This window comes from Dromaius novaehollandiae, chromosome 6 (genome assembly GCF_036370855.1).
Source record: "Dromaius novaehollandiae isolate bDroNov1 chromosome 6, bDroNov1.hap1, whole genome shotgun sequence".
Classification (NCBI taxonomy): domain Eukaryota; kingdom Metazoa; phylum Chordata; class Aves; order Casuariiformes; family Dromaiidae; genus Dromaius; species Dromaius novaehollandiae.
In genome coordinates, this window is record NC_088103.1 from 45,432,241 (window position 1) to 45,452,404 (window position 20,164).

At 46.1% G+C, this 20,164-nt stretch overlaps 1 protein-coding gene and 1 long non-coding RNA gene across 2 annotated transcripts in view; both read left to right on the plus strand.

Annotated features, from left to right (window-relative positions):
* The first annotated feature begins 729 nt into the window (after positions 1-729).
* Positions 730-20,164, plus strand: part of LHPP (phospholysine phosphohistidine inorganic pyrophosphate phosphatase) — a 105,813-nt gene continuing 86,378 nt past the window's right edge. The window contains exons 1-3 of the mRNA XM_064514358.1: positions 730-898; positions 17,978-18,165; positions 19,812-19,965. Coding sequence (XP_064370428.1) covers positions 783-898; positions 17,978-18,165; positions 19,812-19,965 — 458 coding nt within the window. The 5' untranslated portion in view covers positions 730-782. The remainder of the gene's footprint in view (positions 899-17,977; positions 18,166-19,811; positions 19,966-20,164) is intronic.
* LOC135328760 (uncharacterized) lies at positions 5,321-10,567 on the plus strand. The gene is made up of 3 exons (XR_010389796.1): positions 5,321-6,488; positions 6,586-6,689; positions 7,842-10,567. It is a non-coding gene; the product is annotated as an uncharacterized LOC135328760 (long non-coding RNA).

The following is a 20,164-nucleotide window of genomic DNA, read 5'->3' on the forward strand; positions in this document are numbered from 1 at the left end:
AGCCAAAGGCTATTCCAGAAGCAGTGATGCAAATCAATGGTGCCAAGGCTCCTCTGCTTTTCTTAAGACAAAGTGGACTATAATTCCACCACAGCTTTAATATATTCCGCGAACTGTGGCGTGCATCGGTAGTATTAGCAATCAAAGGTATTTGCCCTTTATCGAGGCAGGAAGCAATACTACCCGCAAAGCCGAAGCACACTTAATACAACCTCGTGCGGGATTACGAGGCGGAGGGGCCGGGTCCGTGCTCCCCGCAGCAGCCGCTCGGCGCGGGGGCGTGCGCGAGGCCCGGGGCGCGGGCAGCAGGGGCCGTCGCGGCCGTGCGCAGGACGGAGCGGAGCGGGGCGCCGGGAGACCTCGGCCCGCATCCGCACCCGGCGCGCTTTCGCGAAGGGCTTGTGGGCGGTCAGAAGTGCCCCCACGAGGGGGAAAAAAGCACGGATTAAAAAACCCCACTCGCGTCGTCGTTACTGCTGGCAGCCCCCGGCCGAACGGGGACGCGTGCCCGTCCCTCGGGGCGGAGCCCTTTCCCCGGCGGCCGGGCTCCGGGCGCGCTGGACGCGAAGCCCCGCGGGCGCGCCGCGCCCTGCGCTTCCCCGGTGCCTCGCGCCGCCCTCCCTGACCGAGCCAGACGCGGCCCCCGGCCCCGGGGCAGGCTCGGCCCGCGGCGGGGGGCGGACTCCATTTCCCAGCGGCCCCCGCGGGCGGGCGCGGCGGGGCGGCCCGGACTCCATTTCCCAGCGGCCCCCGCGGCGGGGGGTTGCGGTGGCGCGGCTGCCATGGCGGCCTGGGCGCGGGCGGTGCGGGCGGTGCTGCTGGACGTCAGCGGGGTGCTCTACGACAGCGGCGGCGACGGCGGCGTGCCCATCGCCGGCTCGGCCCAGGCCGTGCGCAGGTGAGTGTGGCGCCGCCGCCGCCCTTGCGCGGGGCCCCGGGCCGCCCTCGCCGGCGGGCGGCGCCCGGGAGCGGCGGGGCTGGGCTGGGCCGGGCTCGGCCCCTGCGTCTGCGCCCGGCGCCGCCCGTCGCGGCAGCAGCACGTGTGAGCGCCCGCCCGCGTCCTCGCGCCTGGCGGCCTCCCCGGCGCCTGGCGGTCGCGGGGTGCGGTTCGGCTCTGGGCTCGGCGGAGTCTGAGCAGGGGGAAGCCTCCTTCCTGCCGGGGCGGCCGAGCTGCGGAGCGGCCGCGGCGCCTCCCTCCCTGGGGGCGTTCGGAAGGCGCCTGGGACCAGGTGGTCTCCAGGGTGCCGGGCAGCCTCTGCCCTTCTGCGAGTTACACCCCCGAATAAACCGGGACCAGGACAAATGGAAAAAACAGACTTTGCAGCCCTCCGCTCTGTAGTTTCAGAAGTTGCGTGCGATTGGAAACCAAACATGAGCATTTTGGTCTACCTTGAATTTTTCTTTAGCTGTGAGGGAGTCCGCTGGGTTTGCGCATCTGCTGTCTTTAGGATCATGGGAGAAGATGTCCGGAGACGTGCAGATAGATGCCAGTTATTTTTGGATTTGCTTTAATCGCTGCCCATGTAACGAGAGGATGACACAGATATGAGGTCTAGCATGTTCTGCTGCTAACTGGTTTTAAAAAATTGCCTGCATTGGCAGTGTATTGTTGTAAATTGAATAAATTAACTGTTAAATTAGCTTGTACTTCTTGCTGAAAATTTACAACATAGCAAAAATCAAGAATGGAAAATTTCAATGCGTAATGCTCAATGCTTAATGATTGCCAGAGTTATGAGTGATTAAAAGCAAGGTGTTAAATGGAAAATTGCTTGCATAACTCATATAACAAACTATATGCTGTCTACCTGTGAGCCTGTTAGCTGAGTAACCTGATGTAGTTAACCCAAACTCAGTAAATTCTGTTAAACAGGTTGTGATCTCATTTATTTCCTGTTTCTTGTTAATCTTGTGTCTGAGTTTTAGTGTATGGGAATGTGCATCCATCATTTAAGCTTAGGTATTTCCTGGGTAAACTGAACTTAGGTCTGACACGAGACAAGAGGCTGGCAGCCCTTGCTCATGTACGTGAAGGCGGGCGCAGTGCGGGTGATAGCTGATGTCTGCGTTAACCTGCCAGCGCGTCTCATATCTGCCGTACGGAGAAGCTGCTTGACCAGGGGACCGGGAGGGGGGTGCCTCAGGGCGCGAGGAGTCGCAGCGGGGTCTGTGTCTCACCCCTGCTCGCCGTCGGCTCCATGGCAGTGGTGCACGTGGCGCTGGTTCCCTGGAAAAGTTGTGTCCTCCTGTCTCGGGCTGCTGAAAGCTCGTTCTCACGCTGGTGACAAATGCTTCATCCTACTGCTGAGAAACACCAGGCTGAAGGCGCTCGCTCTCCAGACTTGGTTCATCCCCGGAAACCCTGGCGGGGAGAGGGCACACCTCCGGGTTAACCTGCATCTCTGGCAGGTCCTGCGTGAGGGAGAGCAGGCCGCCCCTCGCGATAAGCGGAGGAAGAGTAAGCTCTGCGTGCACAGATCTCCTGGGCACCTGGCTGCTACGCTTTGGAAGACTTTTCCGTTAGTCCCTTGGGAGAGGTTCTTGTGGTGGGGCTTCTGTTTTAAATAAATAACTTTCTATTTATCTTTGGCCTGACTCTTTTTGTTTAAAGGTGAGTATTAACTAGTGCATCTGCCTCCCTGGAGATCAGTGGGTTACTAAAAGAAAACTTGGGGTGTACAATATATTTCAGTAACCCTTTGCAGAAAATCCGTATCTGTTTAATGTGGCAAAGTGCTGCTGTGTGTAACTGACTTGAAATGTCTTAACACAATCCAAGTGTTTCAATATTTAAGTGTTGACAGTGTGCTTGGCTGGCTCCTCTGAGGCTCCTGTCCTCCAGGACCAGCAAATACTGACCCACTTGTGTTGAGAGCCTTATCAAGCAGGAAAATATGTGTGAGGAAATATTGAAATCAGTCAAATTAATCATATGAGGTATGATTTTAGTTAAGTATGTGCCTAAAATGTTTGTAGAGCTGAGATGGAAAAAACAACTAGAAATGACCCAGATGCACTGAGAACATAAGAAAACTTTGCTGCTTTGCTGTTTTTTAATTAAGATATTTATTCCTGAAGATTTCTTCTTAAATATTTCAAATCTTAAAATGTGTAGCAGGCAAATAAAGTTTAATCTGATGAATCCTTTATTCTCTTCTACACAGATTTTCTCCAGTGCTATTAGAAAGTAGTATTTAAAGTAATCCTGAGCTTTATTAAGGGCCCATGGTGCCCCAGGGGTTCCACAGCGGCAGCTCTGGAAGCCCCTTTCTGGGATCTTTCGTAGCCCTGTTTTGGACGATTGGTGCAATCAGGCCGGGAAGGAGCCACAGGCGGCAGGAAGACCCTGATGGGAAATCGGTGCTCCGAGTGAATTGGCAGAGGCAAAAGTTGCTCAATTAAAGAAAGATACAGTATTAAAATACTGTGGCATGTGGATTTTCCATGTACTCCCGTATGATTTCTGTTTCCATTCCTAGCTGTTCTCTTTATGCAATATTTCAGTGCCGTTTCTGTTTTCAGTACCTTTCTGTAGGTTTGCTACAGGCTCAGGATTCAAGAGAGACCCTAAGAGAAAAGGATTATAGCAAAATAAATACTTTTGTGTTCTCTCCGTGTGTCTAGAGCCGCCTGTTTGCTGACTAAAAAGAGACACAACCAGGTGCGACCTCTGGCAGGATTAAACCTTCCTGACTTATGCTGCGTGGTCTTGTCTCGCTCAAATCCTCCCGATGATATGCTTTCCCCCGCAGGCTGGGTTTGACGTGTGTGCCATCAGGCCTGTCCGTGAAGGAGAGGCTGCTCCTGCTGTCCATCTTCCAGGATAACACATCTTATCACCAGCGCAGAAATAGCAGTCTGTCACTCCTTGTTGACTGGCACTTTCTGATTGCTTCGCCAGGCCTCGTGGGCGCACCGGTGGCTCTCATCCCCGGGGAGAAAGGGGGCCCGAGGAGCTCGTGCTGGCGCAGCGCGGTGCCCCCGGCCAGGAGGGGAGGTGGCACCTGGGCGCCATCCGTGTGCGGGAGATGATGTCCGGCCACGGGTCGGTCAAAGCCCTGGTGCTTGGGAGCACCAGGCCAGGCAGTGGGACGTGGGTTTTCCCCCCTTCCCAGTGGGTGCTGGGATGGGACTCGGAGGAGGGCAGAGCCAGGGAAGGGCTGTGTGGTGGGACGGGGGACAGGGGATGGATGTTGCTGCTGGGATGTCCCTGCGTGGCCATGGAGGCCATCGCCTTGGGGTGGAGACCCTGTTCCTGTGGATGTGCACTGATGTCGAGACCGGGCTGTTGTCCGTGTGCTTGGGTGGGGAGGGAAGCGTGTACCCGTCACCGATAAGGGTACTGCAGCCTCTTTCATGGTACAGAGAAGAATGGTCGTGGGACGACACAAAAACAAGCTGCTCAGCTCGTTTGTAGATTCTGCTGGAAACTTGCTGCTATGGCGAGATGGGTCTGTTTTGCTGTGGCTCATTTCCCCGTTGGTGAAGTGCGGGTTTCGTTCCTTCATTTCTTTAGACTGCAAATGCTTTAGGGGACCATCTCTTATGCCGTGTTTGTACGTTGCTTAGCACGGTGGAGCCCTGATCCTAGCTGAGGCCTTCGGGCACAGCCAAAATAAACATAAATAATAACAATCATGTAATTACTGTCTGAAAGTAGATCACTTCTTTAAAACCCAGGACATATTTAATAGTATCTGTATCACAGCTTCCCTGATGCTTTTGACGTTTTGTTTTTGTTTCTTCTGGGATTTTAGACTTTATTCTAGCCAGGCTAGAATGTTATTAAATAACTTTGTCACTGCATTTGCTGAAACCTCTCATATGGAGGCAAAATAAACTGCAATTTAACTTATGGTAATGTCAGAAATATGCTGTTGAAACAACAGTATTACTCTAGCCTTGGGCTAAATGTAAGATATTAAAGGCTTTCCTCTTGAAATACTGGAAACATCTAAGCCCTTGTTCCTCGCTAGAGATTTCTACATCTCTGCAGTTAATTTGACCTGTCTGCTTATCTGACCTGGAGGAGGCTATAGGGAGCCTTCAAAGAGGGTTTTGAGATGCTAACTAGCAACAGGCTCCCTGGGAAAGCTGGCCTCGCTTGGGCTGGGTTTGACGAATGGCAAAAGCAGGCGGCTGGCGCGGCCGCCCGGCCCTGGAAGGGCTGCGGGAGCTCCCCGGCGCGGCCGCCCGGCCCTGGAAGGGCTGCGGGAGCTCCCCGGAGCAGCCGGCGGCCCCGCTGCGTCCGGGTGCAGCCAGCCAGGCATCGGCGTGGGAGCACTGTGCTGCGCCCCAGCCCTTCTCCTTCCCTCCCTCCTCCCCGCCACGAGGCTCTCCCTTCCCACCGAGTTCATCCTCGCTGCAGTAGTTAGCACGCAGATCACGGAGCACCCGGCAGCTTTTGCTGTAAAAGCTTCAGTGCAATAGAGATCTCACCAGATCTCTATAGTTAAGCGCAGCTCCGAGAAGTTTTGTGTCAAGAAGCGGTGCAGAAAGTGATAGTCGTAGCCGTGGAAACTGGGGGCAGCAGAAGTATGTACCAATAAGTGCCAGGAGGGGAGAAACCCATATTTTGTTCAGGTCATTCAAAGTAATTGCTTAAGAATAATCGTTTTGTTCAGGTAAAGTCAAGCAGTCTTATTTATCTGCCTATTAGGTTGGTAATTGTTCTAGCTCACACCATTTAAAATCTTTATTGACTCATTATCCTATTGCCAGTTGGTCATTAATATTTGTATCTGCATCGTTGTACAGGTCGGTGGTTTCATGCAGATGGATTAAAGCTAAAAGCTGCTCTTTTTTTAATGAATTGATTTCTGTATCAATTAAAAAGTCATGAATGCAGATAGCTGGGAACTTTGTAACTAATTCAAATTGATACGATAATCTTCTGCGATGAGATGGGGCTCAAGTATCATAGTGCATATATGCTTTATATCTCTAATATGGTTCTTAAATGTCATTTTGATAACTTATCCTACAGATATGAACTCTGATGTGACGGCTGACCTGTTCTGTTCGGATTGTCGTGCTACATCGTCTCCTATACCATTACAGCAATTAAATTCTCATGTAACAGCATATAGTACCACACCAATAAAAACCACAAGTAAACATTTTCCTTTGCGGTTGGTTTGATATGACTGACACCATTTCCACTCCTCTAAAACTATATTTGCTGTATTATTGTTGTTGGTTTTGGCCAAATTCTGCTCTCAGCTTTTTCAGTTACTATTTGAGAGAGTAGCAGTGTAATTCCTGTGAGCAGAATTTTGCTGCTTTATACTTATATGACAGCTGCAGGCGGTTGGTTCTTTTTGCTTTTTGTTTGTCTGTAGCCAACTGGACAGTCAGATGGAGCAGAAGAGTAAATCACTGAAGAGGCTGATGGACAGTGAAATGTCCTGACCAGGACAACATTCAGTAACATACGTGTCTGTGCCATAGAGGTCCCTCGGAAGAAAGTGTTAATAGTTAATATCCAAGTTGGTATTACTTCTGATGAAAAACTGTTACAAGTTGGAATGTTTTATTTCTAACGTACCTGCATCTTTGGTAAACTTTACCCATGCAATATTTTAGGATTCAGTATGCACTGAAAGGAACTGATGAATCAGAGGCCGAAAGAATGAACCATGGAAGTATTTGTTCTACAGAATAGATATCCGCTCTCAAAGGATGCGAAGGTGAATCTAGATGCTTCTTATTACTTGGCTTAGCCATGACAGACAGGCACCCATGTGGCTAGGAGCAGTGACACCTCTGTTCTAATCCAGAATCCTGGGTGTCAAAAATGCCGTTAAAACCACTGAGGACACGGTTAGTTTTAGGTGGCAATATTACAGTGACTAGAAAATCCAAAGAAAGCTTGATAGGATTTGACCCTTTAGAACTGCTAATCCACGGCGTTTTGTGATTGTCTAGTGTAGTGTGGCATACATTTGTTGTTTTTTAAAAACCAACAAATAGCTGAGTTGAATAAAGCTTTTTCCTTCCAAGTGTATATAGTTAACTGACAGATGCTCTGGTGATGTTTTTAATGGGTCAGAAAGCCTGTCGGTGACTTAAAGGGGTCTATTGGAGTCAGCCTTAACAGTGCCTCTATACTGTGCTGTTATTGTCTTAATTGATTTACACAGCATTGGCATGAGGTGAGCTATTCGCTTTTTGTTTCGAATCGTAAGGAGTTGATCCCTTGCAAGACAGAAGGTAGTTAAACATCCATAAAAGATGCGCAGCCTGAGATCTCTGCTTTGCCTTTACAGCTGTATGCTGATAGCATGCCTATTAGCATATCCATATGAAAAGCACACAGTAGTTGGACATTTACAACATCCTGTTGTTTGGCCAGTATAGTGCATCTGTTAGCACAAACTTCAGCAGGGTCCCTCAAAAGAGCAACGGAAATCTTGGGCATAGGGAGGCTGTGGAGCAGCTGGACAGTCATGTTAAAGTAAAATACCTGGAGAGTCTAACAAGGCAAAGATTGTGGGGAGAACAAGCAGAATTGCAATCGTAAAGCAATTTGGCATGCGGGGGGGCAGAGAGTTGGTTCATGCAGAGCAGTTGAATTTACAAAGAGCTATCTGAAAGTGTGTGGAACGAGGAGCAGGAAATCCTTGTTGCGCAGAAGATGGCCAAATTTGGTTAGCACATGCATTAGCACAATCTGTGCAGATATTCAGAGTTTCGAGATCTGTTACATCTTCAAGACATGCAGAAGCAGAGGAGTTGTTCCTCCCAGAAGGAGACTTTCAAATCAACTATACAAATTCTTGTGTAAATTTTCATTCATTTGCCATTACGCTTGACTCTTGCTTTACACTTTTCATTCGTAGATCTCAAAGAAACGTAGGTGTCATCATCTATCTTTTCTGGGTGAAGCAGCAGTGGCACAGAAAGATGAAGCCGTTCGTCCACAGTCATGTAGGTTTTCACTGGCAGAGCCAGAAGTAGCCTCCAGGAATTGATCCCCTGCCAGCTGAAAGTTGCCATAGCTCCACTATAGTCTAACGTTAGCTGTAGCCCCAGGTCTCCTGGAGCAGGGGACCTTCCTAACCCATATATTCTTTCCTACTCATCAGTGTTCGTTCCTATTTTTAAAAGATCTGTGTCCCTGAAGTTGTATGTACCATCAGCAAGTGCTGTCTGCATAAATTGCATGAATAAAAGCTTACACTGCTCACTGAGAGTTTAAACATATCTGGAGTCTTGAGCTACTTGCTGTGCACTGGCATGATTACGTGGCATACAAATATTTACCAATAAAGAGTAATAACAGATATTACAGTGATAGCTACTAATAGCGCTTGTTCTTCATTGTATAAATACCAATTAATCCCTGCAATTGATAAGTAGCATTTTTCCTCATTCTATACTTTAAACTTGAGACTTGTCTCAGTTTACTGCTAAGATAGCACACTTTTTTTCCTGTCTGTCATGTTTGGTGAACTCCCTCTGGGACCTTAGAGTGAAGCCTCGTTCTTTGCATAGCCTCACCAATATTGCCGTTTCCTTAGGCCTAAATGCCGCGGCGGTTGAAGTTCTGTGCTGCCTGTGTAAGCGATGCACTGGAAGGACTGGAGTCACACTCGTGCTTAGCCGTGCTGGTTCTTCAGAGGGTCTGGAAAGGTGCAAAAGTCAGGGAAGAGGTTCTGCAGCTACCTGAAGAGGGTCGGCTGTGTTTTGTTTGCCTTCAGGCAGTCTGGATGTGTATTTATTTGTATCCTTAGGAGTCAATCACTTTAATTTTAAAATTGCACCAAGTTTCTTGAAATGCAACTTTTCTTTTTGAGCTATTGTCATGAAATACTATGGTACTTTTTAAAGCAGAAGGGAAAGCAAAGCATTTAAAGAGTGAATTCTTTTTCCATAAAATAGGCTAAATTAAATCTTTCAGCAATTTGTTGTCTTTTTTCTTGGAGATGGAACTAATTATTTATAAGCAGATGCTGTTTGTTTACAAAGTAATAACTTTGTCACTGGCATATTATCTTGTTTTTGACTGACTTTTTAATACAATAATTAGTTGCTGCAGAGACAAATAATTGACTGCTTTTAGCAAAGAATGAAAGTTGTTGGAATATGATTGTGTTGTTGATAAAACTGTTATGATTAATGCAAATGTATTCCAGACCTATTCATGCTAACAGTTGATACTTCTAAATCCCCAAAGTCAGATTTTTCTTTACCCCTGGAAAAAGTCAAAATGATTTAAATACCTAAATAAACATGTTGATATGTTTATAAAGTTTACTTTGAACAACAGTTCAGTAACTTATCAATTTTGCTCTCAATGTCTTAAAGTGGTGTTTTCAGAGTCCTTAATTTTGTAAAAGTACCCTGTCTTATTTCACTGTTGCCGACCCTTAAATAACATTGGCCTCTTCTTGTGCCTTCTTCATATGTACCTGCTAATCTGCCTCACTCCTGTTCAAAGGTATTGTGTTTTAAATCCCTTTTGCAGACCTTCCTTTGGGTTCACTCCAAATTATCCACTTCCGTATGCGGGGAGAGGTGAGCCATATGGGTCTGGAAAAGAAATTCTGCACGTGAGATAGCAGATGTAGGGATGAGTCTCAGACACAGGAATGCAAGGGGAGCTGGGCCAAAAAGTGCAGGACACAAGAATGTGTAAGGCCAGCCTTGCTGTATGGAGCAGAAACCTGGGCCACCGGAGAGTGGGAGTTTTAATGAGCTCAGCTCTGCCCCAGAGCAACGAGAGGACATGGGTGAACAGAAGCATGAGGAGAGCAGAGAACAAAAGTAGTGTCAGAGGCAGAAAAGATGTGGCAGCAAGACTTAAGCAGTTTGGACATACTGTGAGGATGGAAAAAGTCACAGCAAATGAAAGATCTAGTTCCCGGGCTAGAGAATGAGCAGCTGGAAAGGAAGCTGGGGTAACCCTGTCGCAGGAATGTGCATAGGGTTTCATCTAGGGTGCTCTGAGCTCTTCACAATCGAGCAATTCCACAGAAGCACCTATCCTGCCAGTATTTTGCAAGAAGTTTGTGATGTAAAACTTGGCCAAATTAACCAAGTGAGGGAGACAAAGGCTTCCTTAATGCCTGGCTTCCCTCATACTTTTGAAAGAATGATTTTTGCCTAGTTTGTGTTTCTACTGAAATAGTCATTATAATAGCATGAACTCCAAGTCCCAGTATAACGCGTTATTGCCGCAAACGCAGCAGTGCCACAAAGGGCGCAGAGAGCAGAAGGGACGGCCCCACGGCACAGGCAGTGCCGCGGCTGCAGACTGTGGAAGGGCCAGCTCTGAGCAGGCAAGACTTTCGCACCTGCTTTTCAGGTGCCCATGCTGTCATGGGAGAGGTAGATTCACTTGGAAAACATCTGCAAGATCAGTCCCAGGCTTTGCATTAATTTGTAAGTATTACCTAGTCTGTTGCTCCAGGTTGTAACCTGTTTATCGCAGTGGCTAGAAGAGGTTTTTTGCCTTCTGCGTACAGCAGTATATGATTTGCTAGGTGAATTATGGGGCTTGGGAGGGGGGACACCTCTCTCTCTCGGCAGCAATGATTTGGTACTTCAAAAGGCAGTGTGTGAACCATGCAGTGAGCAATGTGGAATAATATGGCTCTTCATAGATTTCCTCCTGAGTGCTTTTAGAGGTTGCCCTAACATCTAAGACAGGAGATTTAATCACCATATTTTCCTCTTGTATAGTATAACTGCAGAAATTCCTGATTGCTAGATAAGTACCCAGTCTCCTGAAGCAAATAAGATTTGGAGACAGAGATGTTCTGAGGCCAGTGAGTTTCACAGCTTAATCTTACATCATGCAAAAAAAATAGTAGTTTGTTACTGATGTTGAATTTCTTACAACTGTCCTCTTATTCTTGTGTTCAGGAGAAAGGGAGAATGAATTTTAAATCTGCCTTCTCTCCATCAGTCATATATGTGTGTGTCGCCATATACGTCCTTTCTAAAGGAGTCCTCGTACATACGACCCGGTGATTAGAGTCTAAACAAATGCTGTTAACAAGAATGGCCAATATCCAGCACTTCTGAAAATCATTCTTTTTTAGCTCCTTAAAAATGAACTTGGTGAGATTTTCGAAGACCCGCTTGTCATTCCATCCCTTTGAAAATTAATGTAGCTTCAACACTTAGTTGGTATGTGAACTTTTGAAAATCTTCCCCAAATGCCTGGGTTCAGGTGTCTGGAGTCAGCAGCATGGACTTCTAGAGTATGATCCAGCTTTGAGAGGACTCCTGGAAAGCAGTAAGTAGTGCTTGAGTAACGGCTGCTGTGCCAGTAACAAAGAGGCACATTATGACTTGTTTCCTTTTAGCACTGAAGAACTTTTTGATCAAGATAATGCTTGTGTTCCCAAATTTTTTCAGCACTCTGCTTTGTCTTCCGCAGCCTGCCTCAGCCTAGCTTCCTCTTCCAGGTTTGATGCCACTATGCACAGGTTACTAGGAGAGATACCGGATTTCTCATAACTGCTGGACCTGTTTTTCCTTGGTACCTTCTCTCACTTCTTTTGCTCACTTTCTTCCCCCCCCCCCCCCATTTTTCAAATCTATCTTCTCCAAGCTGTTCCTCTTTCCACTTGTGTATAACTTGCAGGCACTTGCTTCCGGAGTCTTTCTGCAGCTGCTTGCTTATCTCTATTCTATCATCTTCGTAAGTAGGTAGAGTCCTTAGCTAGCTGTTGTCCTGGTATTTCTTCTTACATTGCTATCAGTTCACTGCTAATTATTTAACAATTGCATACAAGTCTGACTACTTTGTATTTTCATGGCCTATTTGTCAGTTTGCTTTGCTAAGCTGTTATTTAGCATACGGCACCTCTGCATCAAAGACACGCTTTAGATTTGGAGTAACCCCAAGCAGGCTCTGGGCGGGCCAGCCCCGGGAAGACTTTGTGGGCCCACCACGTAGCGGGGAAACATCACGTTGCCTCCTAGTCAGCCCTGCGTGAAGGAACTGAAGATTTTGTTATTTTTCTTTGTCCTGTTCACTGACCGTTTTGTAGTCCACACCAGATTTACCCACTGTTTATGCAGATCAATGAATCTAGCACTGACCTCTTGCTGCAAAACTCTTAGTCATTTTAGCTGTGTTTTTTAGAAGTTGTCTCTCTTTTACCTGGGCAGGCCAAAGAAGTTGTGTAAATGTCTACTGTTTTTGAACTCTCTTTTCTTCTGTTTTGACCTTGAAACTAAGCAAGTCATTTCTACTTTTGACCCTTATGATTGGTTTCCTCTTGGCTTTGCTCTGCCTGGTTCAGACATTTGAGGTGTATGTTTTGCAAACTTCTTTTTTAGGTACACCTGAAACTTTTCCAGCCAGTCACCTAGCACAGTGAGCGTCTGTTGAACTCTGGAGCTGTGATGGGTTCATCCCCTGGTGTTGTTGCAGGAGCGCGCTGTGCCGGTACGGTTCAGGGGCCAGCAGATGGCACTCAATATACCTTGTATTTCCTGAGCTGCGAAGCACTGGTGGAACTTGTCGCATCGTGTGCATTTGTCACCCGTGTGCAATTCCTAAGAGCTGCCATTCTTCTGGTTAGAAACAACACGTTCTGCTGTCTTCCTAAAGTTGAGAAGTCAGAAGTTAATGTCTTTTTTTTTTTTGTCGTCTTTTTATGCCTTGTATTGCATATAAACATTACTGTGCTTTATATGAGGCAAGGCGTGAGACATGAGTGGCATGAAGAAAAAAAAGCTTGCTGATAAATGATGTTCAGGAGTTTTCCATACTTTACAGCTAAAAGAAGAGTTTTCCTGGGCAGAAGTATTCTACCTCCACCACCCCTGGCCCTGGCAGAGGACATTAACCGAATGTTAGCCCTCCCCAGGCAGGGAGGAAAGTATTACTGCACAAGGTCTGTGTTTTTACTTGATCGTTTGGTCACAAGTAGATAATTATCTGATACTGTTATTTCCGCTTGTTTCTGAGACAGCATTAGAGTGCTGACAGGTGCACACCGAAACACCCTGGTAACTGTGCGCGGATGCAAGAGAGTCAAATAGCACCTGATAGCATAAGTGCTGAGCAGACTCTTTTCTTTTAAATTAAAAAAAACTCTGAAAAAACGAAAGCAAGATAAAAAGGCAGTTCTGGAAATCCTTCCAGATCTCTTCCAACCTCTTCCAAATCCTTTTGAAGTTGGTGTTGGGGCTGTTGCCAAGTTCAGACGGTTACCGTTTCGGGGCTGTAGTTTTCGGCCACCCTGTCCGTCTGCACAGGAGGCTGCCAGCCGTGGGAAGGGGCGGCTTTCAGCTCCTGCGTTAGAAAGGGCCTTGGCTGTGGCAGAGTGGTCAAAGATGGAAGTCTGAAGTTCAACCATGTGCTGTGTCCTCAGCTGCCTGCCATTTGCAGGACAGTGGGAATTTAAGGAGTGATGGCTTTGAGTCTAGATCCCAGGGCCGTTTTTGCTTCCTCCTGGTGTCACAACCTTTACATCGTCTGAAAGAGCAGTTTTTGTTTCACGTGCCCAAAGGCTACCCATAAAGGTTGGCAAGGGCAGTTGGTGAAGTCTGCACAAGGTCAGTCAGGATGTCTAATAATTGTCCTAACACTTTACCTGTTATGGAACAATAATGAGAGTTTTTTCATTATTTTCGGGTGAGTGAGCCTGGCAGATGCTGACAGCCAGCAGATGTGTAAAGTTCGAGGTGATTTGTAAGGGACCGGCTCATCTGACGCACAGTAATTGCATTGTGGGACATTGTCACTCAGCGTCTTGTCCTGGTCTGTCAAAATGAGGTAAAGGTCAGTTCAAAGAACTGTCGTAGCATAAGGGACAAGTTTGCAGCCGAAATTAAAAAGTCCTCATTTTCATATGCCCTATATATGCGTTCTCGGAGCGGCCATGAAGCTGGATGTGTGCTCCTGGCTCCAGATTTAGGGGTTGCTTTGGTATGGTACAGTTTTTGAGTTGGAAGTTTCTTTTGCGACTTGCTCCTTTGTTTCGCTGCCCACGTCCCCTTACGGGCTGCCCGTGCAGTTAGTCACCTTCGCAAACACAGCGCTTGCAGGGGTGCACGGGCAGCACGCAGCCGCAGAAGCTTTCCTTCACCTGCTGCCTGCCACTGCGCAGACTCTGCGGGTCCCCTCCGAGAGGGGCCCTGAGAAGTTTCAAAGCTGCTTTTGCAGCCGAGAGCTTGAGCTGAGCTTGCAGTTTGTCACACTCCTAAAGGTTAAAAGCTGTTCTCGCCTCAAAGCTTAGCTCTGAGCGTGCAAGGTAAGCGAGCTCCCCAGTTCCTGCGCACAGCTCGCAGGCAGGAGAAGTCGTGTTGGAAACGCAGCGGATACGTCCAAGAGCGAACCCGCTGGCACCTGGGAACGGGGAGTGAAAGGCGGCCTCCGAGCATCCACAGGTACCTGGAAAATGCAAAATCCCTGCAGTATGAAGTGCTGCTTGTTTGTATACTTGGCTCGTGCGCAAATCAAGATTGATTTCTGGTGCTTCTGGAGTGCGGCTGGGATCTTTATCACAGCCATGATATATGGAAGTCGGCTGGAGCCCCGACTGCCTGGCTTTCCTGGGTGTGCCTGTGCTGCTATGATACAGATGCTGATACATCGGTAATACACTGCAGATTTTGCTAAAACGTGTGTTCCGTATTGCATCTGTTGTTGCTGGGGCAGGGCATTGCATTCTTCTGTGCGTGCAGGTATCTATTCTTTGTGTTTTATCTTGTAAGGCATCACATTACAAATTTTGTACTTTATCTTCTTCTCCTAACGTTCTCCACACTTGCCAGCACTAGAAATTGCAGTAACTTGCTCTGTATCAGCTCCCTAAACTTTTAACCCTTGGTTGCCAGGTCAGTCCTGTTAAACTCACCAGCTTAGCGGCAGTCGCCTCAAGCATGGTACGGACTTGCTTTACAAAGCATTTTGGGTCCGTTAAACAGAGACCTTCAAGCTCATAGTTCCACCCTGGACAAAACCTGGTCATAAAAACTGAAGGAGCGTTTTGCTGTCGACACTAGCGGAGGCAGGATTTCCCCCATGTAAAGCTCTCCCTGGTTGCTTAAGCTCCCGGCTAATGGTTTGCCGAGGAGTGCTGGCCTGCGGCTCTGTGCCCCTTCCCCGGCTCGGGCACGGGGGACGGCTTCTCCCCGCGTATGCGTGGTCGTGCACCTACCGGTGAGCAGGACTGCCGAGGGCCGAGAGTGAGCAGAGCTTTTCTCAGAAACTCCAACTTTGAAAGCAAAGGTGGGTTCTCAAAGAAAAGGTATTTTTGTAGAAATAAATCTTGTCATCTTTGGGAAGGTCTGGAGTTTTTGTTGGGGTTTTTTTTCCATGTTTAGTTTTCCAGAATATTTTTGAGAGTTATTTTCACCGAAGAGTTTGAGGCAAAGAACTCCCCTTTCCTGACAAACTTGGCTTAAATCTTTGTGGTTCTCATCCCATATTAAGAATTTACTGTTTGTTTTGTTGAGATGGTGGTTGCTGATGGTCACTAAGGCATGAGACAGTACAGCTTCTACTCTGGTCGTGCACTTCAGAAGTGTAACTTTTTTCAACTAAACTTCTGAAAAGGAAGTTAAATTTGAAGTGTAGAAAAACCTACTCTTTGCTTCCACCAAGCTGACCTGAGAGGGCACACTTATTTGTGTATGCAACTCCACTGGTTAGCGTTGTTCCTGAATTCATTTTATTGACCTTTAAGAAGAGAAAGAATAGATTCCTATTCAACAAATGTCTGCTTCTAGATGGTCATGAATCGTGGGATTTCTGCTAACAATGTGCAGATACGCTTTGCATTTTAGAATAAGATTTGCTCTAAGCACAGCACACACTATTAAAGTTTGTTATGTATCCAAATTACATTGCTTTGCTTTTTAACTACAGCTGAAACCGTGTTTCGAATAACAGATGTGGAGTACTGTCATCTAACTGTCACACCAATTGTTCATTGTTCTGAGAAGGTCACATCATATTTCATTAACAATAATTATTCCCTGGGTACACCCTGCACTTCTTCACTCAATTGCTTCATTAACTTGTGAGTGAATCTCACATTCACTGCTCCAATCAATGAAGATATATTTATAATGTACAAGTGGATGCTATTAGTTACAATATATTAACTGCCTAATTTAAAATAGAAGAGCTATCTTTATGAAGGGCAATTAACCACTAAGTGTAATTGATAATTCACATACCTATGATTAGGAAAGACAAATAATAAGAAAGAAATGAATCACCTGTGTTATTGAAGAAGACATTGGCATGCAGTTTTAATGCATAGAAGGGACTTGCTGGGCCAGGATCAGATTTCTAAGAATTCTTTGATGGAAAGTCCTTTATCAGATACGTTGTCTGTAGCTGGCTTTGATGTTTACACCAACCTATTGGGAGTGTCGTCACTGGAAGAAGAACCTGTGTATTTTATTGTCTTGAGAATCAGTGCAGAGGGTTTCCTAATAGAAAAGCCCTTTTTCATCCTAACACAAATTTTATAATATTTTAATAAGAATTTATCAGCTTAGGTCCAAGTTTAGCTAGTCATATAAACCCATCTTAACTCAGATCCAGGTCGTCAAGATAATTATGTAAAAATTCACACTGAAATTGACAGGAGTTAGGCATTTTAATATACTTGAGGAGCTGAGTGACAGTCCCTTTGGCAAAGTTTTAAAAACGTTGTGATGTTTTTTCAGTGCGTCTGTGTTTTTCATGGCCACTTTGAGATTCCTTGGTTCTCCAAAGGGTTGAAAACCCATCCTTGGAGAACAGACCTGTCTGTGTCATCTCCAGTAGATCACAACAACTTAGTGAATCCCAAATCATTAGTTGCTGCAAGAAAACAGTTCTAGTTTGGGATTGTGAAATGATTCTAGCACAACTGCAGTGAGGAACAGTTACAGCTAGTGCTTTGTTTTTATGTAGTAATGGTAACTGGCTGAGATGGTTACCATTTTTATCTGTAGATTTTGAAGCCCTGTGCAGTATGCACTTTTTAGTATTCTCGTTTATAGATTGGGAAACTAAGTCAGTCGGAAGCAGAGGGACTTGCATGAGGCTGCACAGTACTGATCCGAAGGAATTGTTTCCTTGGATCTGGACACTTGAGGCTATGTTTTCTTTTCTTCTCTTGAGTAGTCAAGAAATACTTATCTGTAAACATTTATTAAATTAATGAAAGTGCCCTATTTTTCAGGGTTACCCAACAAATAACAGCAGAGGTGTTTTATGAGTGACTAAATGATAACTGTGACTGAAGCCACCTCTGTGTTGATAAAAGCATCATTCTTGCAACAGGTTACAGCTAGCTGGCCTCTTCCCTGGTGTCCACAGAAGTGCTAAACTTTACTTGTGTTTCCCGTGCATAAGTGCTGATCGCTGTAGCAGGTGATCAGTAAGTGGAAAGGAGAAAATCCAAGCTCAAATGCTAACAGCTAGTGGTATCATGCTAGCTTTTGTACTCATGGCTGTGCAGTGCCTTCAGTTCATGTTTTTGTACATCTGTGAGCAAGATTAAAAAGAAAGAACTGGATTTGGGGTTTTTTGGTATGTGGAGGGAATGTGCACCTGACAGGCGTGTATATCCTCCGGATCATGTGCGTAGCCTACGCTGCCGTGTTCTGCTTAGCTCCGTGCTCCAGAAGAGCAGTCACTGCTATGCCTGGGACTCTGCACATGAATATTGCTGTTGGAGTGCCCACAATATATCAATATATTTAGAGTTGTCTTGGTCATAATAAGGAATCCTGCTCCCGGTCTGGCACCTCATCTTTGCATTTTCATTGTTATTATCTAAGTTAACTGTGGGCTTCTGGTTTTCTTGGAAAATACTTTGTGTTCTTGTTGTACAGTGTTAAATGTAAATATTAGAATAACTTAAACATTTAAGTTAATACAAATATATTTGTATATTCTAACATATCTTTGTCTTGCATAGGGGATAGCTCTGTGAGGACAGCAAAGCTGATGTGCCCAGCTCCTCATCTGTGTCAAGTTAACCCCTCTGCTGCTTTTACACAACAGGATCAAAGCGTCTAGTCTGAAGCTGCAGTTCTGCACAAATGAAACACAAGCAACCCGGGAGAAGTTTGTGAAGAAGCTTCAGGGCTTAGGCTTTGACATCTCAGTGGACGAAGTCACCGCCCCAGCGCCAGCAGCCTGTCGTGTGTTGAAGGAGCGCAGCCTGAGGCCACACTTGCTCGTACATGACGGTGGGACAACGCTGCAGCAGAGTTTGGGATGTGTATAGGGGACAGCCCACAAAGATGTGGGCATTTGGGATAGAGAAGTCACTTCAGAGAGCCCTGTGAGGGGAATAACTCCCAACTGTTATTCTCCTACAGGGGAAAACTCTTAACTCAACTCTGCCTAGTTATGAAGCTCTGGAGTAAATGTTAGTGTTATGGCCTGAGTAAGCGAGATCTCATTTATCACAGTGGTATAATGAATGTGGCTGGAGCTTGTAGGCTGGTGGAATAACTTGACACAGAAACACAGCCAGGGAGGCCTTTCTTTTCTTAAGGGACTTCCTTCTGAACCATGTATGATAATGAGGGAAGTGAATAGCCAACAAACTTCCCCGCTTGGAGACTAGCTCAGAGTAGCATGCTTCTTTTTGCAGTTGTTTCTTCATAGCAGCATGTCACCTTTCCACCTGTCACACAGCCTTCCTCTGAGTTAGGGAGCGAGAAGCCAGGCTGCGTGAGTCCCAGTTTGCCCAGTTCTGTCATATGGGCATTTTGCAGTCTCTCCTAAGTCCTTTTTCTTATGAGGACAGTCCCAGCTCTGCTGGGAATCAGCAAGCTGCACAGCGCGTGCAAGAGAGAAACTAAAAGGTAGATAGGCACTTATACAGGACATCACAGAAACCGTTGTCCTTATCCCTCAGTCCTTTCAGCACAAGGTAGAACTGCCATCCCTTCAGCCACTGCCAGTGTTTCACCACTCTTATCTTTGTTTTCACAGGGAAGCTGTAATGCTTTTGCTGCTGAAACACGGTGTGTTTCAGGTATCCGAGAGCACTAATGCCTGCTCGGAGACTCAGCCGAATACCTACCTGATTTTGTCATATGAAAGGCCTTTCTAGCAATTGAATCAGCAGTTGGCTTTTATTGAATATTTTCAAACAAATGAAGATTCAGTTAGATTTATTATCACTTCCTATCCAGAAGCACTTCTGCAATGAAGATACATTTTGTTCCTTTCTGTCCATCAGCTTTTTCCTCCCCCAGGCTAAGGGAAATAGGAAATATGGAAGCAGACTCCATGTGTGGGGCAGTCTGCGGGTGCTGGGATAGGGACTGTGACTGCATCCATGTAATCATGAAGCCTCTGATCATAACCACATCCTTCTCCCAGCTTACATACAGCTCACTGTTTCTTTGATCTACCTGCACAAAGCCCATATGCAGTCATCTCATCACCCTTCCCTTGTGCTGAGGCCTCTCTGAGCTCTTTATTATCATGATAGAGGTTTTAAGTTTAGTGTTTTCTTCTGCAGAGGATGAGCACTAAAAAAGGAAGTGACTCCTGCCCCTGCTATTACATGTTTTCATTAACCTAATTGAGAGTTTGCCTCAGATCTAGATGCCCAGGTATAACAAGCCACTGAGAAGCGGGTGGTGGGAGCTAAGGCAGTGGGACAGAATGGTTTATTTTTCTCTTCATTGTAAGACAGATGAATAGCAGAACCCAATCAGGAATAGAAGGGGGTAAAGAACAGCTCATTCAGACTTGGTTGGGGGGGGGTGTCTAGTGATTGGTGAAGGGAAATACAAATCTAAGAAAACCATCAATTCTAATTGGATCTGTAAAGATGAGAGATTTGTGGTTTGTTTATTTTTTCCTCTTTCTTTAGATGTTGTCCCTGAATTTGCTGAGATTGACAAAGCAAACCCAAACTGCGTAGTAATTGGAGATGCAGCAGACAACTTCTCCTATGCAAATCTTAATGAAGCTTTCAGGGTTCTGATTGGGTTGGAGAATCCTGTTTTGATATCTCTTGGAAGAGGGTGAGTTAAGCACTGGTGGTTTCTTCCTCTGGTTTGTACACTTTTATATAGTGTGTGTGTATTTAACTTCCCCCAGTGTCTTCATATTTAACAGAGGCCAGATATCAGTGTGGGTATTCATACTACTCACTTTTAAGCAGCTAACCTGTGTGTCTAGACTGGAAGGCTGGTCCGCTCATGTATCTGTCAGTGGGTAGTT